Source organism: Galeopterus variegatus, unplaced genomic scaffold, assembly GCF_000696425.1.
Source record: "Galeopterus variegatus unplaced genomic scaffold, G_variegatus-3.0.2 Scaffold271, whole genome shotgun sequence".
Classification (NCBI taxonomy): Eukaryota; Metazoa; Chordata; class Mammalia; order Dermoptera; family Cynocephalidae; genus Galeopterus; species Galeopterus variegatus.
The window spans coordinates 202,520-227,734 of record NW_007726382.1 but is presented as its reverse complement, the minus strand read 5'-3'; the positions used below and the strand labels follow the sequence as shown (position 1 = coordinate 227,734).

General features: G+C 39.9%; 1 protein-coding gene across 2 annotated transcripts in view; it reads right to left on the bottom strand.

Moving 5' to 3' along the window:
- The window catches only part of TULP4 (tubby like protein 4), a 191,633-nt gene that overhangs the window by 54,365 nt on the left and 112,053 nt on the right, over nt 1-25,215 (bottom strand). Inside the window, exons 2-3 of one of the 2 annotated variants that reach the window (XM_008566830.1) lie at nt 20,049-20,177; nt 12,019-12,180 (exon numbers count right to left, since the gene is read on the bottom strand). In XM_008566830.1, the coding sequence (XP_008565052.1) occupies nt 12,019-12,180; nt 20,049-20,177 (291 nt within the window). Of the gene's footprint in view, nt 1-12,018; nt 12,181-20,048; nt 20,178-25,215 lie in introns of those variants that run through there. The other variant, XM_008566831.1, reaches the window with a different exon arrangement.

Below are 25,215 nucleotides of genomic sequence, written 5' to 3'. Positions count from 1 at the left end.
GCTGAGAGAATAGATAAAAAACTGATTACAAATTCCTACTGTAACTTTAGCATTGCTGGTGGCAAACATCTAAATGTGCTGCTCTGGAGAGAGGAATAAAAGGACAGCTATGATGTCCCTTTTTTCTTCAGAAGGAACCTTTCTGTTCTGAGATGTTACTAAAGGAAAACTTTTTTTTTTTTAAGACTTTGCTATTAGGTTTGAGAACACTGGCCTTCAAATGAGCTTCAAGGCCAAATTTAAATATTTTGCAACTAAAGAGACAGCGTCATTGAAATTAGACAGTTATATACGACAGAATTGCTCAATTGATTAACAGAATTTTTTTTTAAGAGAGATGAAGTGTAATTTTGCAGTTGACCATTACAGTCACTTCTAAATCTGTATCTTTAGGCTAAACGTGATTTTGAAGTCATTTTGCCTCTTTTTTTTAGTTTCCAGTATTTTTATGTTATTTATTATTTTGAAATCGGCATGTATGGATTGTACAAATTTAGGGGGTACAGTTTTATTTCAATAAATGTATATAATGTGTGATGACCAAATCAGGGTTAGTATATTTTCATCAAACCCTGATGATTATTGTCACTGTAAAATTTATCCTTTATAATGGCAGCATTTTAGCTCTTCTCTTCTAGCCAGTTGAGAACATACAATAAGTTATTAATTATTACTGTAGATCACTAGAACTTATTTTTCCTATCTAGCTGTGATTGTGTATCTGTTAACCAACCTTTCCCTATCCCTTCTCCCCTTCCTAGCCTCTAGTAACCACAATTCTATTCTTTCCTTCTATGAGCTCAACTTTTTTTCCTTTAGCTTGCACATATGAATACATCTCAACTCTTCACTACAGAACAGACAACTTGTAAACTAACCCATAAAAATGAGAGACTAATTTTTGTTTAAAGATTTTCAGAAGAGAGATGCCACCTGCCTTAGGCCTCAAATTTAACATTAAATAATTCCCATTACTAAAATGTTCTTCCCCATATCATTCAGGCTTCAATTCTAAGTTTATTCACCCTTCTGAGACATACCCACATGGGGACTTCTGGGGGTAGAGGGAAATAGTTTTGACTACAGGACCAATAAAAAATGCATTTAACTAGAATATCTCCAGAAGGATACACAAGTAACTGAAAACACGTTACCTCTGGGGAACAGAACAGGACTGGCTGACTTGGGGACAGCGGAAGAGGCCTTTTCATCATATCCTTTGGAATATTTAGAATTTTATAGCATGTGAATGTGTTATCTATTTAAAAAATACATTTAAATACATTTTGAGTTAGGAAGAAAGAAATGAGTCAGGAATGCAGCCCTGTACTAGGTCTTTGAAATATGGCACAAATGCCCAGGGTATCCACTCACCAAGAGGCCCGAGGGGGTGCATGTGGACTTTTGGTATGAGTGGAAGATACCTAGTAATGTGGGAATCTGCTTAGCCTGTCTGGTGTAGACAGTTCAAGCCGGCTAGGGAAACATCCTTTCCTTTGCAAAGGATTCGGAACTGGGAGTCAGCTGGCTGATGGCCTAGTCCTATTTTGACTCCTAACTACTTAGAAACCTTGGTCACTGCCTCCCTGAGTGTCAGCCTTCTATGTCAGCTAAAGAAGCTGTATTATATGAGCTCTCAGATCATTTCCTATTTCAAACTGCCACAACTTTTGGGCCGGCCCCATGGCTCACTTTGGAGAGTGCAGTGCTCTTAGGACCAAGGCTGCGGGTTCGGATCCTATATAGGGATGGCCGGTTCGCTCACTGGCTGAGCATGGTACAAACGACACCAAGTCTAGGGTTACGATCCCCTTACTGGTCAAAAAAAAAAAAGCCACAACTTTTTAAGATGTATCTAAATATGATGAAAACAGTAATCTTTTCCTGTGCCTACTAATAAACTTCTTCAGCAAAAGGACTGAGAAGAAAGAACCTCCTGGTCTGCATGGCCAGGAGCAGCAGGGCACACAGTGACGTGAGCACACCCGGTGGTATTCAGGACCAGAGTCAAAGAAAAATCAAGTTGGATGGGAGTTAAAGCAGGAAGGACAGATTTTTATTTTATTTTATTTTATTTATTTTTATTTTTATTTTTTTGTCTTTTGTCTTTTTCCGTGTCCGGCAACGGATCGCAACCGTCAGTGTCGCCCCCGCACCGGACCGGGGACCGGCAACGGGATTGCAACCCTCGACGTTGCTCCCGCGCCTCGCTCAGCCAGTGAGCGGGAACCGGTCTGTATGTGGGATCCAAACCCTTGGCGGGAGCGCCGCCGCGCTTCCCAAGCGGCGCACTATCCAGTGCGCCACCGGGCCGGCCCAGGAAGGACAGATTTTAATCCACTTTTATTTGTGCAGAGGTGACTGGGCATTGTAAAGGGCAAATGAGAGGAGGGAGGGGGCAGAGCCGGGGAAGGAAAAATTAACAAAAAGCAGGATGGGGGTTGTCAATGTGATAAGGCCCTCTGGGTTTGCTAACCCGTGCTTATCAAAATTAGGTCCCTGTATTAGTCCATTTCTGTTGCTTACAGCAGAATACCTGAACTGGGTAATTTATACAAAAATGAAATGGGAGTGGGTGGGCAGAGAGGGTGTGGATGAAATAATTTGTGCTGAGAGTATGTTGTCTTTATAGGCTAAGGTTGAGGCCCAGTTGAGGACAAGGCTCAGAGAGGCCTGACCAGAGTGTGGTCCAGGAGAGGGTATTTGGTCCTGGTAATGGATATGTGTCCTCCCAACTGGGCACAAGGATGTGTTCAATGACTAGAGCAAGGGTTGTCAGAGCAATAATGCATTGTCCAGAAATGCCACATGGAACCCTAGGAAGATCAATTTTGTAGTTCAGCCATTTAGCCAAACTGGCATTCAGGCAAGATCTCTGTGTCAAAACCAAGACTATCATCATGCTGTGGTATTAATAAAGGCATATATATTAAAAAAAACCCTGACACTAAATTAACAAGAAACTGACTTTAAGGAGTATACAGTATGAGCCCTTCCATCTTTCATTCTAAACCTAATTCATTAGATGTAAATTTTTTTAAAAGATTTTTGTTTAGCATATTTTACAATTCTTTGACACTGAGTGCTCTATTTAGTGATTCATCAATGATCTGAGTCCAGAGATAACAAAGAGCAACTTGATTTTTAGTGTCTTAATTACCGCTGTCAGTCAACCAAAACATTGAAAATGAAAAGAGAAACTACACACAGTAACTGTACCTGTTTCTGCCAAAGGAATATATTTTCTCCCACAAAGAGATCAACAGAATTTCCAGAACATATACAGAAAGAAGTAACTAAAAATGAAACAGTATCAATTGTTGGATAAAGATGGCCGTGAAGGGTGGGAGGCCATCTCCCAACTTCTTTCCTGAGGATGTTTTCATTCTTCTTAACTGTGATTCATGTGTTCCTTGCCTGTTTGGGCTAGAGCCATTCCAGCTCAGGGCTGACAATAACAACGTGCTTCCCTTCTGCTGCACATGCACTGGTGAACAGCCAGGTGCAAACTGAACGGGGAGGAAGAAAACCACTCTTTGCACTAGACTAAATCTCACTTCAAAGCTGTGCTCCCACAAGCCACTAGCCAGCAATTCTACCCTACAGGTCCCTTAACTGACTCACAGCTCACTTGACAGTTACCGATAAGGGTCTTTGGCACAGGAATGGACCCCACTGAGGCTTTACTCTAGAGGATTTGTGTGTTTTCTTGGTTTTTTAAATAGAAACAATCTGTTTGAGAGATTTACCATGTTCTTTTCTTGCATTAAGCACAAAGGCTTTCATGTCTTTCCAGGGAAACAAAAGCCCATGCAGTGCCCATAATCACCACCTTAATGGACAGGTGACAGGCTCCCGTGAGCAGATGTGAGATGTTCTGTGAGGGTAGCCCACTGAGCGGCTCCCACAGCCAGCCTTAAAGGGCCAGCAGAGGGAACTCCTTGCAAATGATGAACGGTGACTCTTTTTATTTTGGTTTTGTGAAGTTTGACTTTTTTCCTATCAAAGAGTGGGCCTCTCCTAGGAAACGATTTATAAAGTGAGTGGAAGAAAAGTAAAACCAGTATAACCCTTTGCTTTCTCAGCTAAACTGCGGTGTGTTTAGCTGAGAAAGCAAAGGGTTATACTGGTTTTACTTTTCTTCCACTCACTTTATAAATCCTTTCCTGTCTGACAGAGCAAGACAAGGGAAACCTCCAGAAGGATACTCATCTCCTTGATGCTGCAGGCCAACTCCTTTACAGCCATGGGTAAGTTCAAGTCTCAAACCATTTTCTTCATCTTTCAAGAACCTTCTCTGAAGTAAAGAAAAGAGGATGTATGATCATGGCACTGTGGTTATGGAAGGAAATGCCACATTTTGATGAGATTTATACTCAAGTATTCATGGGTAAGATGACATGCTGTCTGTAATTTGCTATAAATACACCAAAGAAAAAGAAAGGGGTAAAAAAGTGAACGTTGCAAAATATGTGGGTTCTTTACTCTGTTTTTGATACGTTATTGAAATTTTTTATAATCAACTTTTTAAAAACTATATAATTAAAAATCCCACTTATTACTTGGACTGCTTGGGTATTTAGCAAATATCCTTGAGTTCTAATTTGGTATTTTAGTCATGACCTCATATTTGAAAAGTAAAGGAATAATTATTCTTTTCAACTGACCAATATGTTAAAATTTAAGTACATAGGAGTATCTATGACAGTTCATTTTCCATCAATTAATCTCTGAAAAGATGTTGTATACTAATGATTTTTAAAATTTATTTTTTAAGTTACTTGATAATAATCCTGTTTACAGTAATTGCTCAAGTCCAGATTCCACTCCATCCCAAACGGAAAAAAAAGGCCACATTTCTTGCAAAGTATGTGCATAAAATGGCTTTCACTGTATAGACATCACAGAGAGACACTGATGTTTCCAGTGATTTTTTTTGTTGTTACTGTCCCCACAAAGCACGGGCAGTGTTTAACTGCTGTGGTACAAATCCAGCAAACTCAGGATCACACTTTCTGGAAAACCTCCTTTCAGCAGATGAGAAGGGACTTGGGACTTACTTTAGTATCCAAAAGCAAAAAGAATAAATATTTCCCTTTTCTGAGTTAAAACACGTAAACAAAACACCCACAGGACTTAGGGTAGAGAAGAAAACATCACCCACTTTTATCTGCATGTGCTGAGACCTGAAAAACCAAAAGCCTTATTATTTTGGTAACCCATAAACCCTTCTGCTTTATTTGAAATCAATTAAGAATGCCTAAGAAAATATTAGGTCTATTTAAGATCCCCTCCTTTTTAAAAAAGTTTTAGTATTTACAAGAAAACTTTACTCATGGAAAACTGAAGTCTGGACATCTCTAGCAAAAAGATGTATTAGGAAAGAATTCTGGTTTTGCACCAAACAACTGCTTTCTAAGCAAGAGCAATTTCTACAGAACATTCTTTAAATAGGGAGATTCCCTTAGGCGGGTATTTAATATATACTCATGTTAAAAAACTTCAGTTCAGGGCCAGCCTGGTGGCACACTGGAGAGTGTGCCGCTTGGGAGCACGGCGGCGCTCCCGCCAAGAGTTCGGATCCCATGTGGAGACCGGTTCCTACTCATTGGCTGAGCGTGGTGCGGGCGCAACACCGAGGGTTGCGATCCCGTTGCCGGTCCCTGGTACGGGCGCGACACCGAGGGTTGCGATCCCGTTACCGGTCAGTAAAAAAAAAGACAAAAAAAAAAAAACTTCAGTTCAGGGCCGGCCCGGTGGCGCACTCAGTAGAGTGCGGCGCTTGGGAGCACGGCGGCGCTCCCACCGAGGGTTCGGATCCCATATAGAGACCGGTCCGCTCACTGGTTGAGCGCGGTGCGGGAGCGACACCAAGGGTTGCGATTCCGTTGCCGGTCACGGTACGGGCGCGACACTGAGGGTTGTGATCCCGTTACCGGTCGTGAAAAAAGACAAAAAGGAAAAAAAAAACAAAGTTCAGTTCACCTACACTTTTTCATTTACTATATAAAGTGTATTTCAGGAGAACTATTAACTTCTCTAGAGAACTGACAGTGGCTAGTCTAGTCACGCAGAAACTTACATACTTTCATTTAAGCTAGTTTGAGTGTAATTGTCTATAACTTTTACATACAAAAAGTCCCAAATAAAAAGTATTTAGGAAGGAGAATGGATAGAATCTGGTGACTAAGTGGAGGGCTGAGACAGGGAGAAGGGAGAGTCGGGTGGAGCTCCCAGCTCTGAACATCACTGATTAGTGATGCAGGAAGAGAGTGCTGAGAGGGGCAGAGGGAGGAGAGGGGTGGAGAATAACATGGCAGACCACGTGGGGCTTGAGCAGTGTCCAGGCTGAGCAGATCTGCAGGCACAGCAACAAAGTGTGAAGGACAACAGTGATGCACAAAGGACGGGCTTGGGGAGTCAGTGACTGACAGGTAGGAGCTGACACAGCTGTGGCAGTGGAAGAAATCACCCAAAGGATAGAAAAAAGGGAAGAGGCCCAAGACTGGACCTTAGGATCAGTGAGAAAGAGAAAAGCATGCAGGAACCTGAGGAGGGAGGTGGCGGGGCTGGGAAGAAGGCTGAGAGGCTTGGGCAGGGAGAGCTGCATCCAGAAAGGACAGTGCCCAGATGTGTGTCTGCGATGAGACGCCACCACAGAGGGCCGAGCAGGGGGCTGCAAGAAGGCTTCGCCTGAAGCCAAGCCCAGAGCAACAGCACTCTGTGGCCCCAGAGCTGAGCAGAGAGACAGGTCAGCCCGAATAGAAAGCCTGGTGGATGGAGGCTCCTGGAAAGAACTGCTGATGGAGGAGGGAAGCTGCAAATGCCCGCAGACACACAATCATGTACGACCTGGGGCTGCCCTGACTTGGGTGAATGAATATCACTTTCTTCCCTAAGTGTACATGCTTTAATGCCCTGAAATTCCCTTAAAATGAATCAAAAACTGGGTTACGCACCCAAATTTTGGATGGGCCCCACTGCAGGAGCTCTGGTAGAGATGGGGTGCCAGGGCAATTTCTCAGGGCTCTCCCAGGAGGTACAGGAACTGAGGGAGCGTTTTCTTCCCATACTGTTTGGTGTGCTCTTTCCCTTAGAACAGTTACACAAAACTCTTCCTCATTTGAACTAAATTCTTCGAATTTGAATGTGAGGCTTTTTCCTCTAGTCTATCTTCAGTGGACACAGATGTGCCAGCTGGTCACTGTCCTCCTGGGGGAGCGGTGCTCATGCGTGGAAACCCAGGGGTGATGTGTCAGTGCCTCTGCCTTTCTTCATGGACAAATGCCTTGAGTTCCAACAGTGTTCTCCAGCTCAAAGGCTCTCAATGTGAACTGGTAGCTAAGACCAAAAACACGCTGGAAGGACAATTTTAAATGTCTATATCTCAAAGCACTTTCATGTGTCAAGTGTCACGGCACTCTCCCAAACACCTGGAGAACGGAGAAGAAATGAGGTGCTCTCTTCCGTACACCATGCTGGGACGATGGATGCTTCTAGGAACTGCAAAATCTTCACTGCTGCATTACTCTGGATCAACACAGGACCCACATTTACTTTTTCCACTGGTATCTATATTTATTTCTTCGACATTTTCTATTTATGCCATTCTGTTTTTTCTAAGCCCTACAAATAGTTCTATTTATAAATATATCCCAAGTTTATCAAGCTGAGTTTATATCATTGTTTCTTCTGTGAACTTTTTATTCTCTAAAATGCTTTTTATCAGTCTGTTATGGATGAATTATGTTTCCCCAAAACTCTGTCTTGAATTTGTTGAACCCCCAATGTGACTATATTCAGAGACAGGAATGGTAAAAAGGTAATTAAGGCTAAATGAGGTCGCATGGATAGAACCCTAATCCAACAGGACTTATGTCCTTATAAGAAGAGGAAGAGACACCAAGAATGTGGGTGTACAGAGAAAAGGCCACCTGAGGACACAGCAAGAAGGCAGCTACCCGTAAGCCTAAGGAGAAACCAAACGCAACGACATCTTGATCTCGAACTTCCAGTTTCCAGAGCTATGAGAAATAGATTTCTATTGCTAAGTCACCTGAGCTGTGGTATTCTGTTGGGGCAGCCCTAGCAGACTAACAGAGAGTCCTCATCCACTATATGAACTCCAGGTAGGATTCCATTCCCTTCTCGCAAATTAATGAAAGACAAAGTTTAGCCTGAAGTGAAACACATCATTTGCAAAAATTAGCTGTGTAAGTGTAGATGAAATTAAGAACATGGTGTGGAAAATAACTATGTTTTTTCCAAAGGTTCCATCAAACTCAGCAACCCTCACAGAGGGATAACGTGACACCATACACCTTTTAGTGTGGTTCAGTATAAAGAATATGATGTCACCTATGGAGTATTCTTACCAAAAGTGTTTAATCTAACCTTATTCTTAGCCTTAACTTCCAGTTTACAGGAAATACAAGGGCTATTAGAAGATAAACGATACTATGAGTAAACAAACAAATCCAGAGGGAGGGACAGCCCACAAGGAAACCATGCTGAATCCACAAGGAAGTCAATGTCATTTTCATTTTTAAAAAATTTTAAAAAAGGAAAACTGTTCTAGACTAAAAGACTGAGGAGACATAACATCCAATTGCTGTATGTGAATTAAACTGGATCCTGGTTCAAAAAACACCAAGGTCAAAGGTTCTGATCCCCTTACTGGCCAGCAGCCAAAAATGACGACAACAACAACAACAAAAAGTCTATAAAACACATTCTTGTAACAATTACGGAAATACAAAGATAACCTAGACACCAGATAATATCACTGATAGTTTCTTAGGTGTGATAATGAAGGTGAATGAGCTTACTCTTAGGACATACATGCAAAAATATCTAAGGCTGATGTGCCAAGATGTCTACAACTTACTTTAAAAATAGTACTACAAATACGTGTGTGTAGAGGGAGGGAGAAGAGAAGGAACACACAAATATGGCAAAATGTTAGCTGAATTTAAGGAAGGTACGCTCTTTCAACTTTTCTGTACATTTGAACATATTCATAACAGAAAATTGGGGTGATTACCCAGAAATATCACCTCTGAACTATCTAAATCATGATTTGAAGGGGAGAATCCATGGATAAAGTCGAGTGAACTCCCCAAATTATATGCAAATTCAGATATATAATCATGAATATTATGCACATATATGCATTCTTCCAGGACAAGGGTTCATAATTTCCATCTGATATTCATTCAAAGCAGTCTATAGCCCCCAAAGGGTATATAAACCACCACTCTAGAATGAAAAAAATACAAGACAAATTGGAGAACAGACTTAAAATGATGCTTGTAAAATAGGTACTGCTTATATTTTTAAAGGAAGTAGCCTAAAATGTCATTATAATCCAAAATATCTCAAGATGTGAGGAGGATGTTTTCTCCTGGAAGCTGTTTCAACTCTCCATTACAGGCAGAAAGTTCTCGGGGAAACAGGCAGAGACACAGCCAGCCTCTGGCAGCTCCACACTCATGTCTGCTTGTGGCCCCCTGCCCAGGGCTGTGCAGGTGCTGCCTTCCACATCAAACCCTGACTGCAAGAACTCAGGACACTACATCCAAACATGAGACTGGCACTCTACCTGCCTTCATACTCTTTTTCTATTAATAATTTTCAAACCAAGCAAGAGCTATGAAACAGTGGCAGAGAGGAGAAGAACAGTATTCTTCCAGCTGCAGTTTAAGCTGGACTGACAGAGTGTGCAGTACGCGTCCTTCTCTATGTTAAATCCTCCCAAGGATCCTCATTGCTTCAGTGATCTGCAAACCTTTTTCTACAGGCAGTGGAGCACCTTCCTGGAACTAAATCCCACCTGCTAGTAAAAGCAGAGGAGGACAGAGGCTGTGGTCCAGGAGTCCCTGTCACCTGCCACGTCAGCTCTTTCCTCATTCCCATGGGGCTGCAGAGTCAGGCCCAGGTGTGGCAGTGGAGCCTCAACACCCCCCAGGGCCACGGTCCCGACTCCTCCAGCCCAGCTCTACTCCTTTGAGCCCACAGGCCCCACCTCCTGTTCCACAAGAGCAGCACTAAACCACTCCTTGTGGCATTGCTGATACTTTGGCACTTTGCTCGGCTGCCTAGGACACCGCCCCCACAACTCAGCCTTGGAGTCACAGTCATTTCCTCGGAGGTCAGCACCCTCCCCCCATCAAAGACACTATGGAGTATACTTATGGGTTTGTCTGAATTGGTCCACAAGCACCGCAGAGGCAGGAGCCATGCCTCATGTGTTGCTGGATCCCCAGGGGTCCCATTCCTGTCACAGTCCAGGTGTGTAGTCTGTCTGGGACCCTGGCTGTCACAGCTCATCAGGGGACCACGAGATGAACCTCACAGATGGTTCACAGTTTCATCACTCCAGGTGGGGGAAGAACGTGAAGCCGAGACTGCCACTTACACATTTTTAAGTGCTTTCACATCTGTTCCTCATTTGATGATTACAAAAGCCCTGGGAATTAGGCAGGAAATAACTCACACCCCTTGTCACTGAGGAGGAAACTGATACAGGAGAGGTCGATGCAGTGTGCAAGGTCAGTTAATGGGCTATGGTACACTTCTCTTTGAGGAGACTCTAGGGGTATAAAGGGGTTTTATTTCTATAGTGAAATAAAATTTTATAATAAATAAATCTATGTGCTTCACTAAATACACACAAATGCTAATGGATAATTAGAAGCCTTTGGGGAGAGCGAGGAAAGAAACAGTTAAAAATTATCTTTTCATAAATCTCATAATTTTGAGAAGAGAAAACATTTTTGCCTTTTTTACTTGAAAAAATAAACACATGAAATATATAGTGACTAGAGGAAAGCGATTCAGTAAAAAAAGTGGCTTCCATATTATACTGCTTGTTTTTACCAATATTAAACTTAAATCTCTGCTATGAAACGTTCTGGCATTTTATGGATTCTGCTATACTTGGAAAACACAAGTTTTATATTGACAAAAGTTTTAACCAGTCAACCCTTATATTTTAAAAATGAATTATCAATATATAATTTATTAGGTTATTTTATATTATTTTATCATAAAACTCAAATAGGCACATTGAAGAAAATTCAGAAATTAAATTTTAAAAAATGATGCAGAGGCTCATTGCCATAAAATAACCACTTGTGGCATTTTGATTCAATTCCTTCCAGTTCTTTTCACTATGTGGATAGGTTTCTTTTGGTTGTTTAACCATGTGGCAACATACCTCACCCACCATTTTGTATCCTGATTTTTTTGCTTAACATAATAGGAGTTCTTCCAGATTATTATATTGTCTTCATAACCACAATGTATAATTTACTAAACTACTATATAATCTTTTAACTGGTTATACCACAGTTTACTTAACCATTCTCCTATTTTTAGGCAAGTAGTCTGTTACCAAATTTATACTATCATATGTAATGCTTTAATGACAACTTTTATTTTCTTCTGTTTTGTTTCTTTAGAGAAGTTCCTAACGTATATTACCAGACCAAAGTGGATGATCATTTATAAGACTTTTGTACTCTGTGCCAAATTGCTTCCCACATTATTACCAGCAATGAATGAGAAAGCTTTTTCTTACCAATAATCAGTAAAACCATCAGTGTCATTTCATTATTTTTCTGCTAAGTGAAAAATATACCCTCATCATGCTAATTTTGCATTTCTTCCCTGACAATATTTTCCACCATATGATTACTAACTGGTTGAACTTCCTTTTTTGTGAATTATTTATTCATATCCATTATTCATTTATCAACTGACTCTGTGGATTTTAAAATAAGTTTATATAAACATTTTACATAATTAAAATGCTAACTCAATATTTACTGTATGGGTGGGAAATATTAATTCTCCAATCTATGGTTCATTTACAATTTTTAAAAAATTTTTCCCTGGACAGTTTTTTCCTCTGTGATTCTTTGAGAGAATTCTGCACCAGCTCCTCCCTCCTGCTCCTTTCTGCCTTCTCAGTTCTCAAGGTTGTAATATTACACACCCATATGCCAGAGGCATTACCTGTTGGTCATCAGGAGTCCATATGCCACATGTGATCTGACTTTCCAAGTTGATCTCAGATGACCAGTGTCTTTGTCCACTGACAGAACCGACCAGGACAAACCCATCTCGATATGAAATAAGTGCTTGAGTCCCATCATGGCTCCACGTGAAATCACTCACCTTTGAGACACACACACAGAAAAGGGGTCAATTTGTAATCTGAGAGGGAAAGCACTTTTATAAAAGCCTTGACATAGTCATTAACTCGGCTTTAAGTTAAGAATGATCCCAGGGATGTCTGACTCCAGGGTTCCTGCTCTTAAAACATTATTATGCTGTCTCCCACTTATGATCAATAAGAGATTCTCCACCGGTGTCTGTTGATCACTCACCAAAACAGTACAACTCTAAGTTTCTGATTATATTCCCTCTCAAATTCCTTCTAACAATATTCCCTCAATCAAAGTGAAGAGAAAAACATCTAACTGGAAAGCATTACTTATAGTTGGGTGTTTGGTTTATCAAATGAACTTATGCGTCTAATCAAATGACCTTTCCTTTTTTCTTTTTTAAAAATTTCAACATTTGTACATATTTGTGGGGCACAATGTGTTATTTCAATACATGCTTATACTTGCCCAATGATTCACTCAGGGTAGATAGCATAGTTTTATACCCATGAGTCCACTTCCCCGCCATCCCCTTGCCTCTGATAACCATTATTCTACCCTCTACTTCTATGAAAATCACTTTTTCTTTTAATCTACTCTGAATTACTTCTATGGACTTTCCAATATTATACTATCCTTGCATACCTAAAGAGTCCAACTTAGAGGTGAAGCACTGTCTTTTATACACACAGCTGAAGTTGATTTGCTAATGTGTTTAGAATTTCTGCATCTGTATTCATGAGTGAAAGAGACCTGTAATTCCATTTCTGTAATGTCTTTGCATTTATCAGGATTATGTTGACCTCTCAGAATGAGCTAGAAAGTAGTCCTTTTTCCATTGCCTAGAAGAAATTTGTATGAACTGTGATGGCTTGTTGCTTGAAAGTTTGGTACAATATGCCTGTAAAACCATATGGCTGTGTATCATTTTATGGGAAGATTTTTAACCACTGCTTCAATTTAATAGTTTTAGCCCGAGTCAAACTTTCATGCTTTTTATTTCTTCTTGAGGCAGTTCTGATCCTTTTTTTTTTTAAAGGAATTTGTACAGTTTACATAAGTTTTCAAGACTGTTGGCAAGTAGTTGATAATATTAGCCTTTTAAAATTAACTTTATTGAGGTATAATTTACATACAATTAAATAAAGTTCCCCCAACAGTCAGTCCCCAACCCTCACCCTTGGTCCTTAGTAAAGAGTGATCTGATTTCTCCCACTAGCTGCTTATTCTAGAATTTTCCATAAATGGAACCACATGGTATGCTCACTTTTGTGTCTGACTGCTCTTACTCAGCATAAAAGTTTTGAGAGACATCTCCATTTTTGTGTGCTTTGGTAGTTCATTCCTTTTTACACATGAACACTATTCCATTGTATGAATATGCCACAATCTGTTTATCTATCTAAATTGCTGGATATTTGGTTGTTTCCAGTGTTTGGTTATTATAAAGTTACTATAAACATTCATGTACAAGACTTTTCGTGACACATGGTTTCATTTTTCTTGAGTAAATACCTAGGAGTGGAATTGATTCCTGGGTCGTATGGTATATGTATGTTTAACTGCCCAAGAAATTTCCACACTGTTCTCCAAAGTGGTTATGCCATTTTATATTCCCACCAGAAGTGTATGAGAGTATTAGTAGATCCATACCTTCACCAATACTTGGTGCTGTCAGTCTTTTCTATTTTAGCTATTATAGTAGGTGTATAGTGGTATGACATTGTTCTTCTAATATGCATTTCTCTAATAACTAATATGTTGAGCATTATTTCATGTGCTTACTAATCACTTTCACATCTTCTTTTGGGACATATCTGTTCAAATTCATTGTCATATATATATATATATATACACACACCAGTTTTTGACCTTTTATTGTATTGTGTATATATATATAGTATAGTATGTAACAGTTGTTGACCTTTTATTGTAAGGTAAATTTTCTGTATAAAATCTAGATACAATCCTTTATCAGATATGTGTATAGCAAATATTTTCTCCCAGTCTGTGGTTTACCTTTTCATTTTCTTAACAGTATCTTTCAAAGAGTACTTTCAAAAGTAGTTTACTTTTAGTAAAGTCCGATATCAATTTTTTTTTTTTTTATGTTTCACGCTTTCTGCATCCAATCCGAGGAATCTTTGCCTAACCTCAGACTGCAAAGACTTCCAGAAGTTTAGCTTTTACATTTGTGTCTTTAATTTCATTCAGAGTTAATTTTTTTGTGCAGGGTGTGAAGTAAGAATCAAAGTTCACTATTTAAAAATATGGATATTCATTTATTTCAGAACCACTTGTGGAAAAGACTATCCTTTCCCTCATTGAATTACCAAGCCTCCTCTAATTACCTCTGACACCTTGTAACTTCCACTTTATCTACAGGTATGCCCAACTTCTCATTCACAAAATTATTTGTTTAGTTTTCTCTTTTTTTCTCTTGATCAGTCTTGCCAGCAGTTTGTCTATTTTGTTAATCTGTTTCCAAGGAACAAATTCTTGGACTTGTTCATCTCTATTTCACCATTTCTTCCCTACTGCATTAATTTCTACTTTTATTTTTATTATCTCTTCTTTCATTGGGTTTACTATTGTTGGTTTGGTAACTTTTTAAGATACTTATCTGAACAATAATCACAGTTTTATTCTTGTCTAAATAATTAAGGATATACATTTCTCTCATATTACCACTTAAATCATCTCTCATAAATTTTGGTATGTAATATTTTCATTATCATTCAGATCTAGAACTTATAAGAGTCCATTAAACTTACTCTTGAACCCATTAGCTATTTAACAATACATTTAAAAATTTCCAAATACACAGGGACTTCTTAAATTTATCTTCTTGTTAAACCTTATCTAACCTGGTTGCATTGTGTTCTGAGATTATGGTCTATAATCTTGATACCAACCATCTGTTGAGGTTTTTATTTATGCCCTAAAACAGGCGTTGGCAAACAATGGCCTATGTGCCAAATATGGCCTATTACCTATTTTTGCATAGCCCCATAAACTCAGAATGGTTTTAAATGGCTGAGAAAAAAAATCAATAGAAAAATATGTTGTTATTCATGTAATTATATGAAATTCAGATTTTACTATCCATAAATAAAGTTTTAAATCTCATCAATAAAAATTTTTTTGGAAATTTGTTTTCTCTTGTTATAACACTTCCATAATATTCTCAATTTTGGCTCCTCATCCACAAAACCTAAAATACTTACTATCTGTACCTTCACAGAAAGGGCTTGCAGAACCTTCCCCTAGAACATGATCAATTTTTATAAGCACTGTATCTGTGTTTGAGAAAAATGTATGTTCTCTAATTAAGTGGATTCAGAATCTATGAACGCCCATTAGGTCAAGCTTACTAATTATATTGCTCAGATCTATATCTTTGCTGATTGTTGGTGAAACCTCCAAGCATGTCAATGGATTTATTGATTTTCCTATCAGTTTTTTTCATATATTTTAATGCTTTATTTTTTTTTATTTTTTCCTTTTTTGTCTTTTTCCGTGTCCGGCAACGGATCGCAACCCTCAGTGTCGCCCCTGTACCAGACCGGGACCAGCTACAGGATCGCAACCCTCGGCGTTGCCCCCGCGCCTCGCTCAGCCAGTGAGCGGGAACCGGTCTGTCTGTGGGATCCGAACCCTCGGCGGGAGCGCCGCCGCGCTTCCCAAGCGGCGCACTATAGCAGTGCGCCACCAGGCCGGCCCTTTAATGCTATTATTACTAAGTACATACATATTAAAAACATCTTCTTGGTAAACTATAGCTTCTAGAATTATGTAATAACTCTCTATTAAATCAAATAATACTTTCTGTCTTTAGCTCTTTTTTATCTAATATTACTATAGCTACACCAGCTTTATTTTTTCCCTTGGTATTTGGCAGATGTTTATTTTTCATCCTTTTACTTTAAACTTGTATATGTCTAGTTTTAGGTGTTGCTCTTAACAGCGTATATCTGGGTTTATAAAAATATAAACCATGAAGCTTTATCTTCTGACTGGTGAATTTAGCCCATTTATATTTATTCTAATTAGTGTTATATTTGGTCCTATTTCTACCGTCTTAATTTACTTTTTCAGTTTGTGCTTTTTATTTATTTTTAACCTTTTCTAATAAAAATATTTTTGATATCTATATTCTTCACTGTTGCTTGTACTTGGAAATGTTCAACTTTCTTTAAAATATGTGACATTACCAGATATATCACATTTCAGGTAATAATAAACAAACAAACACCAAAAGGACACGAACTTTTGGCTGTTTACCTAACAGGGGTTATGGGTTCATGCTCAGTGATCAGCAGTGTCTCATATGACAATGGCATGGATATATGAGATAGCTCTTAAATAGCTGGTCTGGGGTTGCTGAAAAAAGTCTCCTCAGATCAACTCAGAACCTTGGCTTCACTGACATTATGTTCCAATCAATTACACTCCCTAGTTTTTCTTAAAAACTTAGCATTTTTCAGAGACAACTGATTAAATTCTGCAATGAAATATAAAAGTTATTTCATTTGGCAAAGGTAATGCTATATATTTATATGCATCTTAACTACATATTTTGGAAAAGATTTGTACTAAAGGAAAAACATCTTCTTAACAGAGAGCTAAACCATCGAGCCAGTAAAAGAAGCTTCTCAGAGACACCAGCAATCTTATATCACAAAAAATAGGTAATATAGGACATTTACATGAACTGATTGGTTTATTAGGTCAGCACAGAGTGATAAGAATACATTAAAACTGGAAAACCAACAATAGGAGAAACTAAGTACTGAATGCTGTTTAAAAAACAAAAAAGACGAAACTCCCCTTCTTCTGGTTGTTTCTCAGTTGCAGAGGGTTGTAATGCTCTTGCTTTACTAAAGAGAGTTCTAAGACGTGGATTAAATGAAGCTGAGCAGCAGCCTGACCATGCCATTGTCCGAGGCAGTTTTTCCTCACACTGGCTCAGATTGTGTGTGCCTGGCACAGCCGTCCTCGGTGACTAATATTATAAAATAATGCATGTACTGTTCCATGCTCATTTTTGAAATAAAGAACTCATAATCATTTCCTGAAAAACAAATTGTTAAAGCATCTCTTAGCTTTTGCCAAATGTTTGATTACCTTGTGACAATGAAAGGCATGATATATAACAAGGATCACCTGTCATTTCATCTGACAAGTAATATTTTTCTCTGAGCTGGTGTCAAGGGTGCTCCTCCTCCAAGCCACAGGAGGTTCCTTCCACCGGACACTGTTTCAGGTGCACAGAACCACCAACCCTTGACCTGTGACTCATCGTCACCAGTGTGTGACATCCTTTTTACTCAGATAAGATCTGACTCACCACAATTAAAAGCAACCAAACTTCCCCAAACTGCCAGCATTCAATGATGACAGCCATTCAATGGATTCTAAGGTTTGAAGAATCAGAGTTCCAAAAAGCCAAATTTTATAAAAACCTGAAAAAGATCTCAAGATACAGTGATTAAGTGAACCCTACTGGGCAAGGGCATTTGAGAGATTCTGGGTGCTTCCAGATGTTCTGTGGTCCATGTAAGTTCATTTCTCTCTGGGCCTGAATTCATCTTTCCTTTCTTGTTTCTAACAAGAAACAAGAATTTTCAGAGCTTGTCTGCTCCAAATTCTCAATGGAAAGAAATGTGGAGGGATGTGATGGATGGGGGTGACCACAAAGCTGCTATCTGGAGATGACAGACAGGTTGCAGCCAGGAGAAAACCATGTGATGGTGACACTCCTTGGCTGGTGGGCTGGCCTCTCTAATGGCAAATAAAAGCCCGACTTCTTCTGGATACATTATTAATACATGTATTTCTGCCAAAAGAAAATATAGTTTCTGGTCTGATAACAAGACAGAGTGGTGGAGAATTTTGGACTCAAACAAACCTGGTTTCAGTTCCAGTTTTACCACCCATAACTTCCTCAGGCAAGTTACTGAACCTCCCTGACCTGGATTTTCTCTTCTATTAACCAAGAATAATAATATTTTCGGAATAGAATTCCTGTGGAGATTGAGAGAAACAACCTAATAATGAAAAAGCCAAACATTAGTTGGCATTTATCCTAGCTCCTCTTCCCTTTCTTTCTGAGTAGTGATTTAAAGTCCTCTCATAATCCTAAATCTGAAGATGCATCTCACCCCATCACTGGGCCTTTCTAGGAAAAAGGGTCTTAGGCTTTGGTTAATGGGAGACTTACAGCACTTTATAGACCCTTATGGCAACTGCAGAGAAGTCTCCACTTGGTGATGACACACAGCTGCTGCTTCAGGGCAGGCTGGCACTGTGCTATATGGCTATGAGGTCGCAGTACCTCAAAATACTACAAGCACTCTAATAATATGCAGTGACAACTGCTATGTGCAGACAGTGTTATATATACTTTTACATACAGTCTTATTTAATCTTTACAGTGATCCTCTGAAGTAGGTGACATTATAGTCCCTGTATTACAGATAAGGGAACTGAGACACAGAGAAGTATCTACCACTCAGAAGTTACGGAGTGAGATTTTTTGGCCTACATTGTCTAACTCCAGAGCTCATGCTCTTGACCACAACATCCACCCTCTGGGAGACATGAACATCCCATGGTCACAGAGATTCCCACATTTGCGGGTCTACTTCCAAAAGGACAGTTAGTGGTTCTAGGGCAAACTTTCCCACTTCCTTTTCTTGCTCCAAGGAGGCATGCGGAAAACCGGTAAGGCCTTTTCAGAGTAAGTCAGTATTACTACACTTACTCTACCAAATAAATAAATGAATGAATGAATAAATAAATAAATACATAAATAAAGTTCTGTTTTCACACAGAGGTAGGTTGTCTTGTGTGACGACATCTTACAAAGATCCTCAGCCTGCTAACAGTCACTGCCAACAGAATCTTCATTTATTGCTATTTCATGTCACTTGACTGGTCTGTATCTTTCAAACTTGGGAAGCTCACAGCTTATTTAAGTAACAGGTCGGGGAGGGGAGGGTGAGAATCCAGTCCCTTAGAAATGTACAGAAAAGCAGTCCCATGGAAATCATTCTGGGAAAGTTAAAAATAGTCCAAGAAACCCCTCAACAATAAATGTCCCCTGAGGATTTGGGTTCTCAAGTCATAGGTTTGTCAAAGTCCCAGGATGGAAACTGCCTGTTCCAACATGAGTCCTTAAACACATGAGAAGAGGAGCACTACGTAGCCCATCCTCATGTGCCAGGGGGAGCTGTACCATAAGCAGAACAATCTATGGAGCAGTTCTAGAAATAGCACAGCTCAGCAGGGTGTCCTTGAAGCAGTTGTTTTCCTCAGAGCAGAGACAAACTGTATCAGAAAGGAAGAGCTAAGAGATGACAACAGGTGGCCACGCTAATCAAGACCTGACAGAAGACAGTGTGAGATTCTGCTTGGTGTGAGGTTGTGAGACACCATCACATGGAGCTCTCTGTGACAGAAGTGTGAAGATCACAGCACAGGGAAAGTGAAGATCACAGCACAGAGAAAATACCTTTCAAAAGGGAGCAAAAAGGTGACATGCCAAAAGCACTTCAGAGGATCCAAATTTAACACGTAATCACAACACTCAATGGTAGAAAACGACTTCACAGATGTAATTCAGGTTTAAAACTTGGAGAGTTCTCACAACAGCAGCATGGATGAAGAGAAAAAAGTATGATCTTGCACTCTCTTTTTATCTAGTGACATATCTAAGAGGAATGAAAAGCAGGGTTCTAATTTTATTTATTTCTGCTGCAGATAGTTCTGGAAAGAGTTTTCAGTACCGTGCAATGCTAGCACCTTTGCTCTAGAACACTTGGTCTGGCATTCTTTACAACAGTCTTTCACTTGAAGAGGTTTGCCACCACTCACCTGAGCCCCTCGGTCGTTGACCAGTTCCACAGACCACCTGCCTTCGTACTGAATCCACACAAATATGCCTCCATCTGCATCACACGTGGCCAGTTTCTGGTATGGCTCATTCCACCTCACCAGCACAACCTAGAAAACCACCAAGAAAATATTTACCACAGGAAATAAATCAGTGGGCCACGATTATTTCTATGAAGTGATCAGACTCTAGAACTAAATAGAATGCAGTTGGTCAAAGGAAAAGATTGGGAAGAGGACAGAGGGAGAATGGGGGATTATGGAAGGGACTGGGCGGAGCCCACACACGGCAGTCTGATGTGGAACTAGACCCACTTGTGATGGCTTCTTGACAGACACCTGAACAAACAAAATACAGACTGTGCCCACTGCTATGACAACAATGAGAGGACCCAGACCCACCTTGTTTTAGGCCATTTCTGTTGCTTATAACGAAATACCTGGAACTGGGTACTTTGTAAGAAAATGACATTTATTGCTCACATTTTCTGAGACTGGGAAGTCCAAAGTCCATCTGGTGGTGGTGACAGTGACCCAGGGGTCTCACATTGCAAAATGGTGGAAGCAGAGAGAGAGAGAAAGACAGACTGTCCTCTTTCTTCTTTTAAAGCCCTCAGAACAATGCCCTGGCCACCATTTTTAATCCATTCACTACTGCATGGTCCTACAATCTAATCACCTCTTCAAGGCTCTACCTTTCGACTACCATAATAGGGTTTCCCACCCACTTAACAGTCACAGTGGAGGATAAGTTTCTAATACATAAAACTTGGGGGACACAATTCAAGCTTCAGTGAGTTTTGGGACATAATTCAGTCCACTGCACATCTGTACCCAGCACCTGCCTTTCACAGGGGTGTAGTGTCCCTCATCAGCAGGTCCTGAGTGTGGAAAACTATTTTCACAAAATTCATTATGTATTTAATCGGGGACTTATTTATTTAGTGTAGAAAGAAGACAGGGTGAATCTTACTTAATTTCATTTCCCTACCAGAGTGAAATTTTCTATATCTTCTCTGAACTAAGATCTAAGCTGTTTGGGATTTTTCACAGAGGAAATATAAAGAAATTATAAGAATCAAAATTTTTTAGTATAAGAACTTAATTTTTAAATTTGAAAAATTCTGAATCTAGATAAATCACTTTCATCTTTCTTAACTATCAATTCCTTATCTAAAAAGGTAGAAACTGTAGTAGGTGGTTAGTGAGATGAGGTAAATGCCTAAAGAGTCTGAGGGCAGCCCTCACAAATCCCAGTAAAACCTGTAAGGGAATGAGGGTTATGTAATGGTCCCAGGAGACCATGAGCCACAAAACCAATACTTCGAGGTTCAGAGGTTCACCATGATGAATGTTCCCTGAGGCTGTTCCCAACTGGCGTATCCGGGGGATCATGAATTAATTCAGCTAGACATTCAGCACATATTTATACATTCATGCTCTGTAACTAATACTAAGTTGGAAGATATGAAACACCCCTGCTGCCCTCAGGTATATTAAAAATCCAGCTGAGAAGTGAGAACATTCACAGACACATGAATATATACTGACCTATGTCAACAAAATAAGGACTACTATCAATCAGCAAGAGCGTTTCTACTATTCATAAAGAAAAATTTGAACCCCTGTCTACTCCCACCACTTTGTGCCTTAATAAACTAACTATAACCATTGTGAACATGTAACACCGGTGTAAATAGTTTCCAAATTCTAAAGTATATTGTAAGATAGAAAGTGAGGCTGAGGACTGATAGTCAATGACTTGCAGTGCCCAGGTCCCTCCTCACACCCATCCGTTCAAAGTACATTTCCTGCTTTTAGACCAACGCATAACTCCCATTACTTCTCAAGGTTATGCAGTACATACACCTGATTTCAGGTCTTTAAATTTGCTTCCAGGCCACCAGAGAGGTAGGAGAGACCCAGCAATCACTAATTAAATGTAACCCACTTAAAGGCTCCCCACGCTAAAGTCAATGGACACAGATGTGGACCCCGAGAACTCCCAGGCAGCCCCCTCTTAGCTGCACCCCTCTGTTGAGACCCCTTGCTTGCAATGCTTAATCCACTATAACTATTAGCTTGTGCACACTGTCCCAAACAGATCTGTTCTGAGTGAGGAAAGGGACAAAGCAGTGCTCATCTTTGAATACTGACACTTGGCAATTTTGAACATACTGTGCCATACAATAATACATAATTAGAAGCTATGACCCTTGCTAAATTAAATCTTTGAACTATGAAAGGTATTGAAAACTATTTCAAGAAGGTTATTTTCAACTCCCAAAGGCATTTTTTTTTTTTCGTGTCCGGCAACGGATCGCAACCCTCAGTGTCGCCCCTGTACCGGACCGGACCGGCAATGGGATCGCAACCCTTGGTGTTGCCCCCGCACCTCGCTCAGCCAGTGAGCGGGAACCGGTCTGTATGTGGGATCCGAACCCTCGGCGGGAGCGCCGCCGCACTCCCAAGCGACGCACTGTAGCAGTGCGCCACCGGGCCGGCCCCCAAAGGCATTTTAACAACAGCAAATATTGTCTGCCTGCCTATGATAAACTGGACTGGTAGGTGCTGAGGAAAGAGATAAGGCATCTTTGTCCCCATGTAGCTCAGTTTTACTAAACAGACATAATACAGTGCTGTGTGCACAGTTATGCAGTAAATGGAAATATTGTGAACATACACAGGTGGATAGGAAAGCAACAATTTCAGATTCATTTTTTTAAATCTAGTTTTTATTTATTTATTTTTGTTGATTTGTTTTTTTGTCCTTTTTTTTTTTGAGACCTGCCGCACCTCGCTCAGCCAGTGAGCGCACCGGCGGCCATCCCTATATAGGATCCGAACCTGCAGCGGGAGCGCTGCACTCTCCCGAGTGCGCCACGGGTTTGGCCCTAAATCTAGTTTTTAAAATTCTCTATTTAAATTACTGATTTATTACTTTTTAATAAGTCAAACCAAGAACAACAAAAGTTTTCAAATAACATTGAATGTGTCATAAAATTTAGAATTTCCAAATAGTCCATAAAAGCTAATTTCACAGACTTCTTTCAGATCCAATAGTTTGGCCCAAGCACTACAATCCACAAACATGCATTTGGACAAGTTGGTCCCTAAAAACACACACGAATCAGTTAAGCCTAAAATTATGAATGTGCTTCAGAATGGCTACCAGAGAACAGAACATGACAAATAAGAACATGATATTCATGACATCAGTTTTTAAATTATTTCCACTTAACTCTAGCCTCTTGGTAAATACTTGATGACAAAGCGTCATATTTCAGAGGATAGAGATAAGTTGCATTGTCTATATTTTTGCCTTTAACATCCATTGCCATGTATGACGGCATTGTTAACATCAACAAAACCCCTCTTCTTCAAGAAAACAGCCTGTACAGTCACAACATGACACAAACACAAAAGAGCAGAGGCAAAAAATATTTTTAAATTATTTCTAATGTTAAATTAAAGATATCTTGGTCTCATGACAACACAGTTGCCATTGTTGGATAAACGGTATGTTCACAGACACAATTTCATCTTTTATGATTCTTAATCAGTTGAGATGCAGCAGTAAATGGAAATATGGTCTCCATTCACACACTTCTTTGCTGTGATTTCTAACTGGTATAACTGAATAGGTGGGTAATGAAATTAGAGACTGAAATCTTGCCAATGATTCTTGATTTAAAAATAAAAGTCAGACTGCTCATGTTGTTTCCCTAGACTAGTATCCTCATTTCCTCTCTTGTCCACAATTCACAGCTGCCCGCCTTATCTCCCCGCAGCTTATTTCCTGTTCTCCAAGTCCTTCCAGACTATTTGGCAGTGTTAGGACATACCAGAGTGCTGAGGAATTACCAACCAGGAGGGCAGCTGGGTTCTCAGTGGCCCGAATTGTTATGAGGCAGGGTGTTGTAGATCTGTCCAGGCATCCTAAGGTAGAGCTTTCCTTCCCTTTTAAAGGAAAATGGGACTCTGATTTGCTCTGGGCATTGAAGAACTTCTGTGTTTAGGGTCTTAGCTTAATATGTGTTTTTCTACTAAAAAGTCAGAGGACCAGCTAAGCTCAGACCTAGGCCTTCGATTATTCAAAAATAGACCAGCCTATAACTCTCTCCATTATAAGACATGTTCTATCATTTTATACTGTTGTTTTTAATCAATAAACATTTATTTCTTAATAAATAAGGGTATCAAACGTAGGAAAATCTACACTAAAATCACAAGGCAAGACTGCAGAGAGCCTACTGGGGCTATCACCTAAGGCCGTATATAAGTCACTCCACTTCCTACACCCACACCTACTCAGTTAGCCCATGTCAAGGACGTGCATCTTCCAAGGCAGAAACCCTCTAAATGATGTTGATAGAAATATTTACATAGGAAGCCACCTTAGAGAACAGCCAGTGTCACCAATATTCAGAAAGATTTGCCTCAACCTAAAAAGAATGTAATTTGAATGAACAATAAATACAAATAGCTCAAATAAGAAATCCCTGTAAGTAATTATCATAACCCAGTTCTTCTTATTCTGTAACTTATGAAGTGAAACATCAACAACTTCATTTATACAAGAAAACCAAAGTGACTGCCAGTTTAATTTTAGTTACATTCAGTCATTTTAACAAAGAACCAGAAGCATCTTGAAACAGAGGCTGGAAGAAATTGAAGAACAATGGTCTCACAGACTGCTGCCCACCAACACAGTGTCACTCTGAAGTCAGGGGCTGAGGAGGGCGGGCTCTGGGGTCTGGCTGCCTGGACCTGGGTCCTGGCCTTGCCACTCACCCAGTAGCTGCACAGCTGTGGGCAAACTGGGGACCGTCTTAGCGTGCCTCTCCGTGTCTGCCAAGGTAGGCTGTACTAGCACATCCTCCATCAAGCTGCTGTGAGAAGTATAGGAGCATAATGAGAAAGGACCACAGAATAGTGCCAGTCACAAAGCAAACATTCAATACATGAGAGCTCTGTATTATTAATCACTGAACTAAAAATTCCAGAAGATAAAGACTAATTTAGCACAGTATTTACATGTATAGTTTCCTCTTCTTTAATAGAAAACTTAGACAGTTTGAAAGTTAATGCCCCTTTCCATACCCATCTCCTGCCACTTGCACCTCCCACCCAACTTAGGACCTTAAAC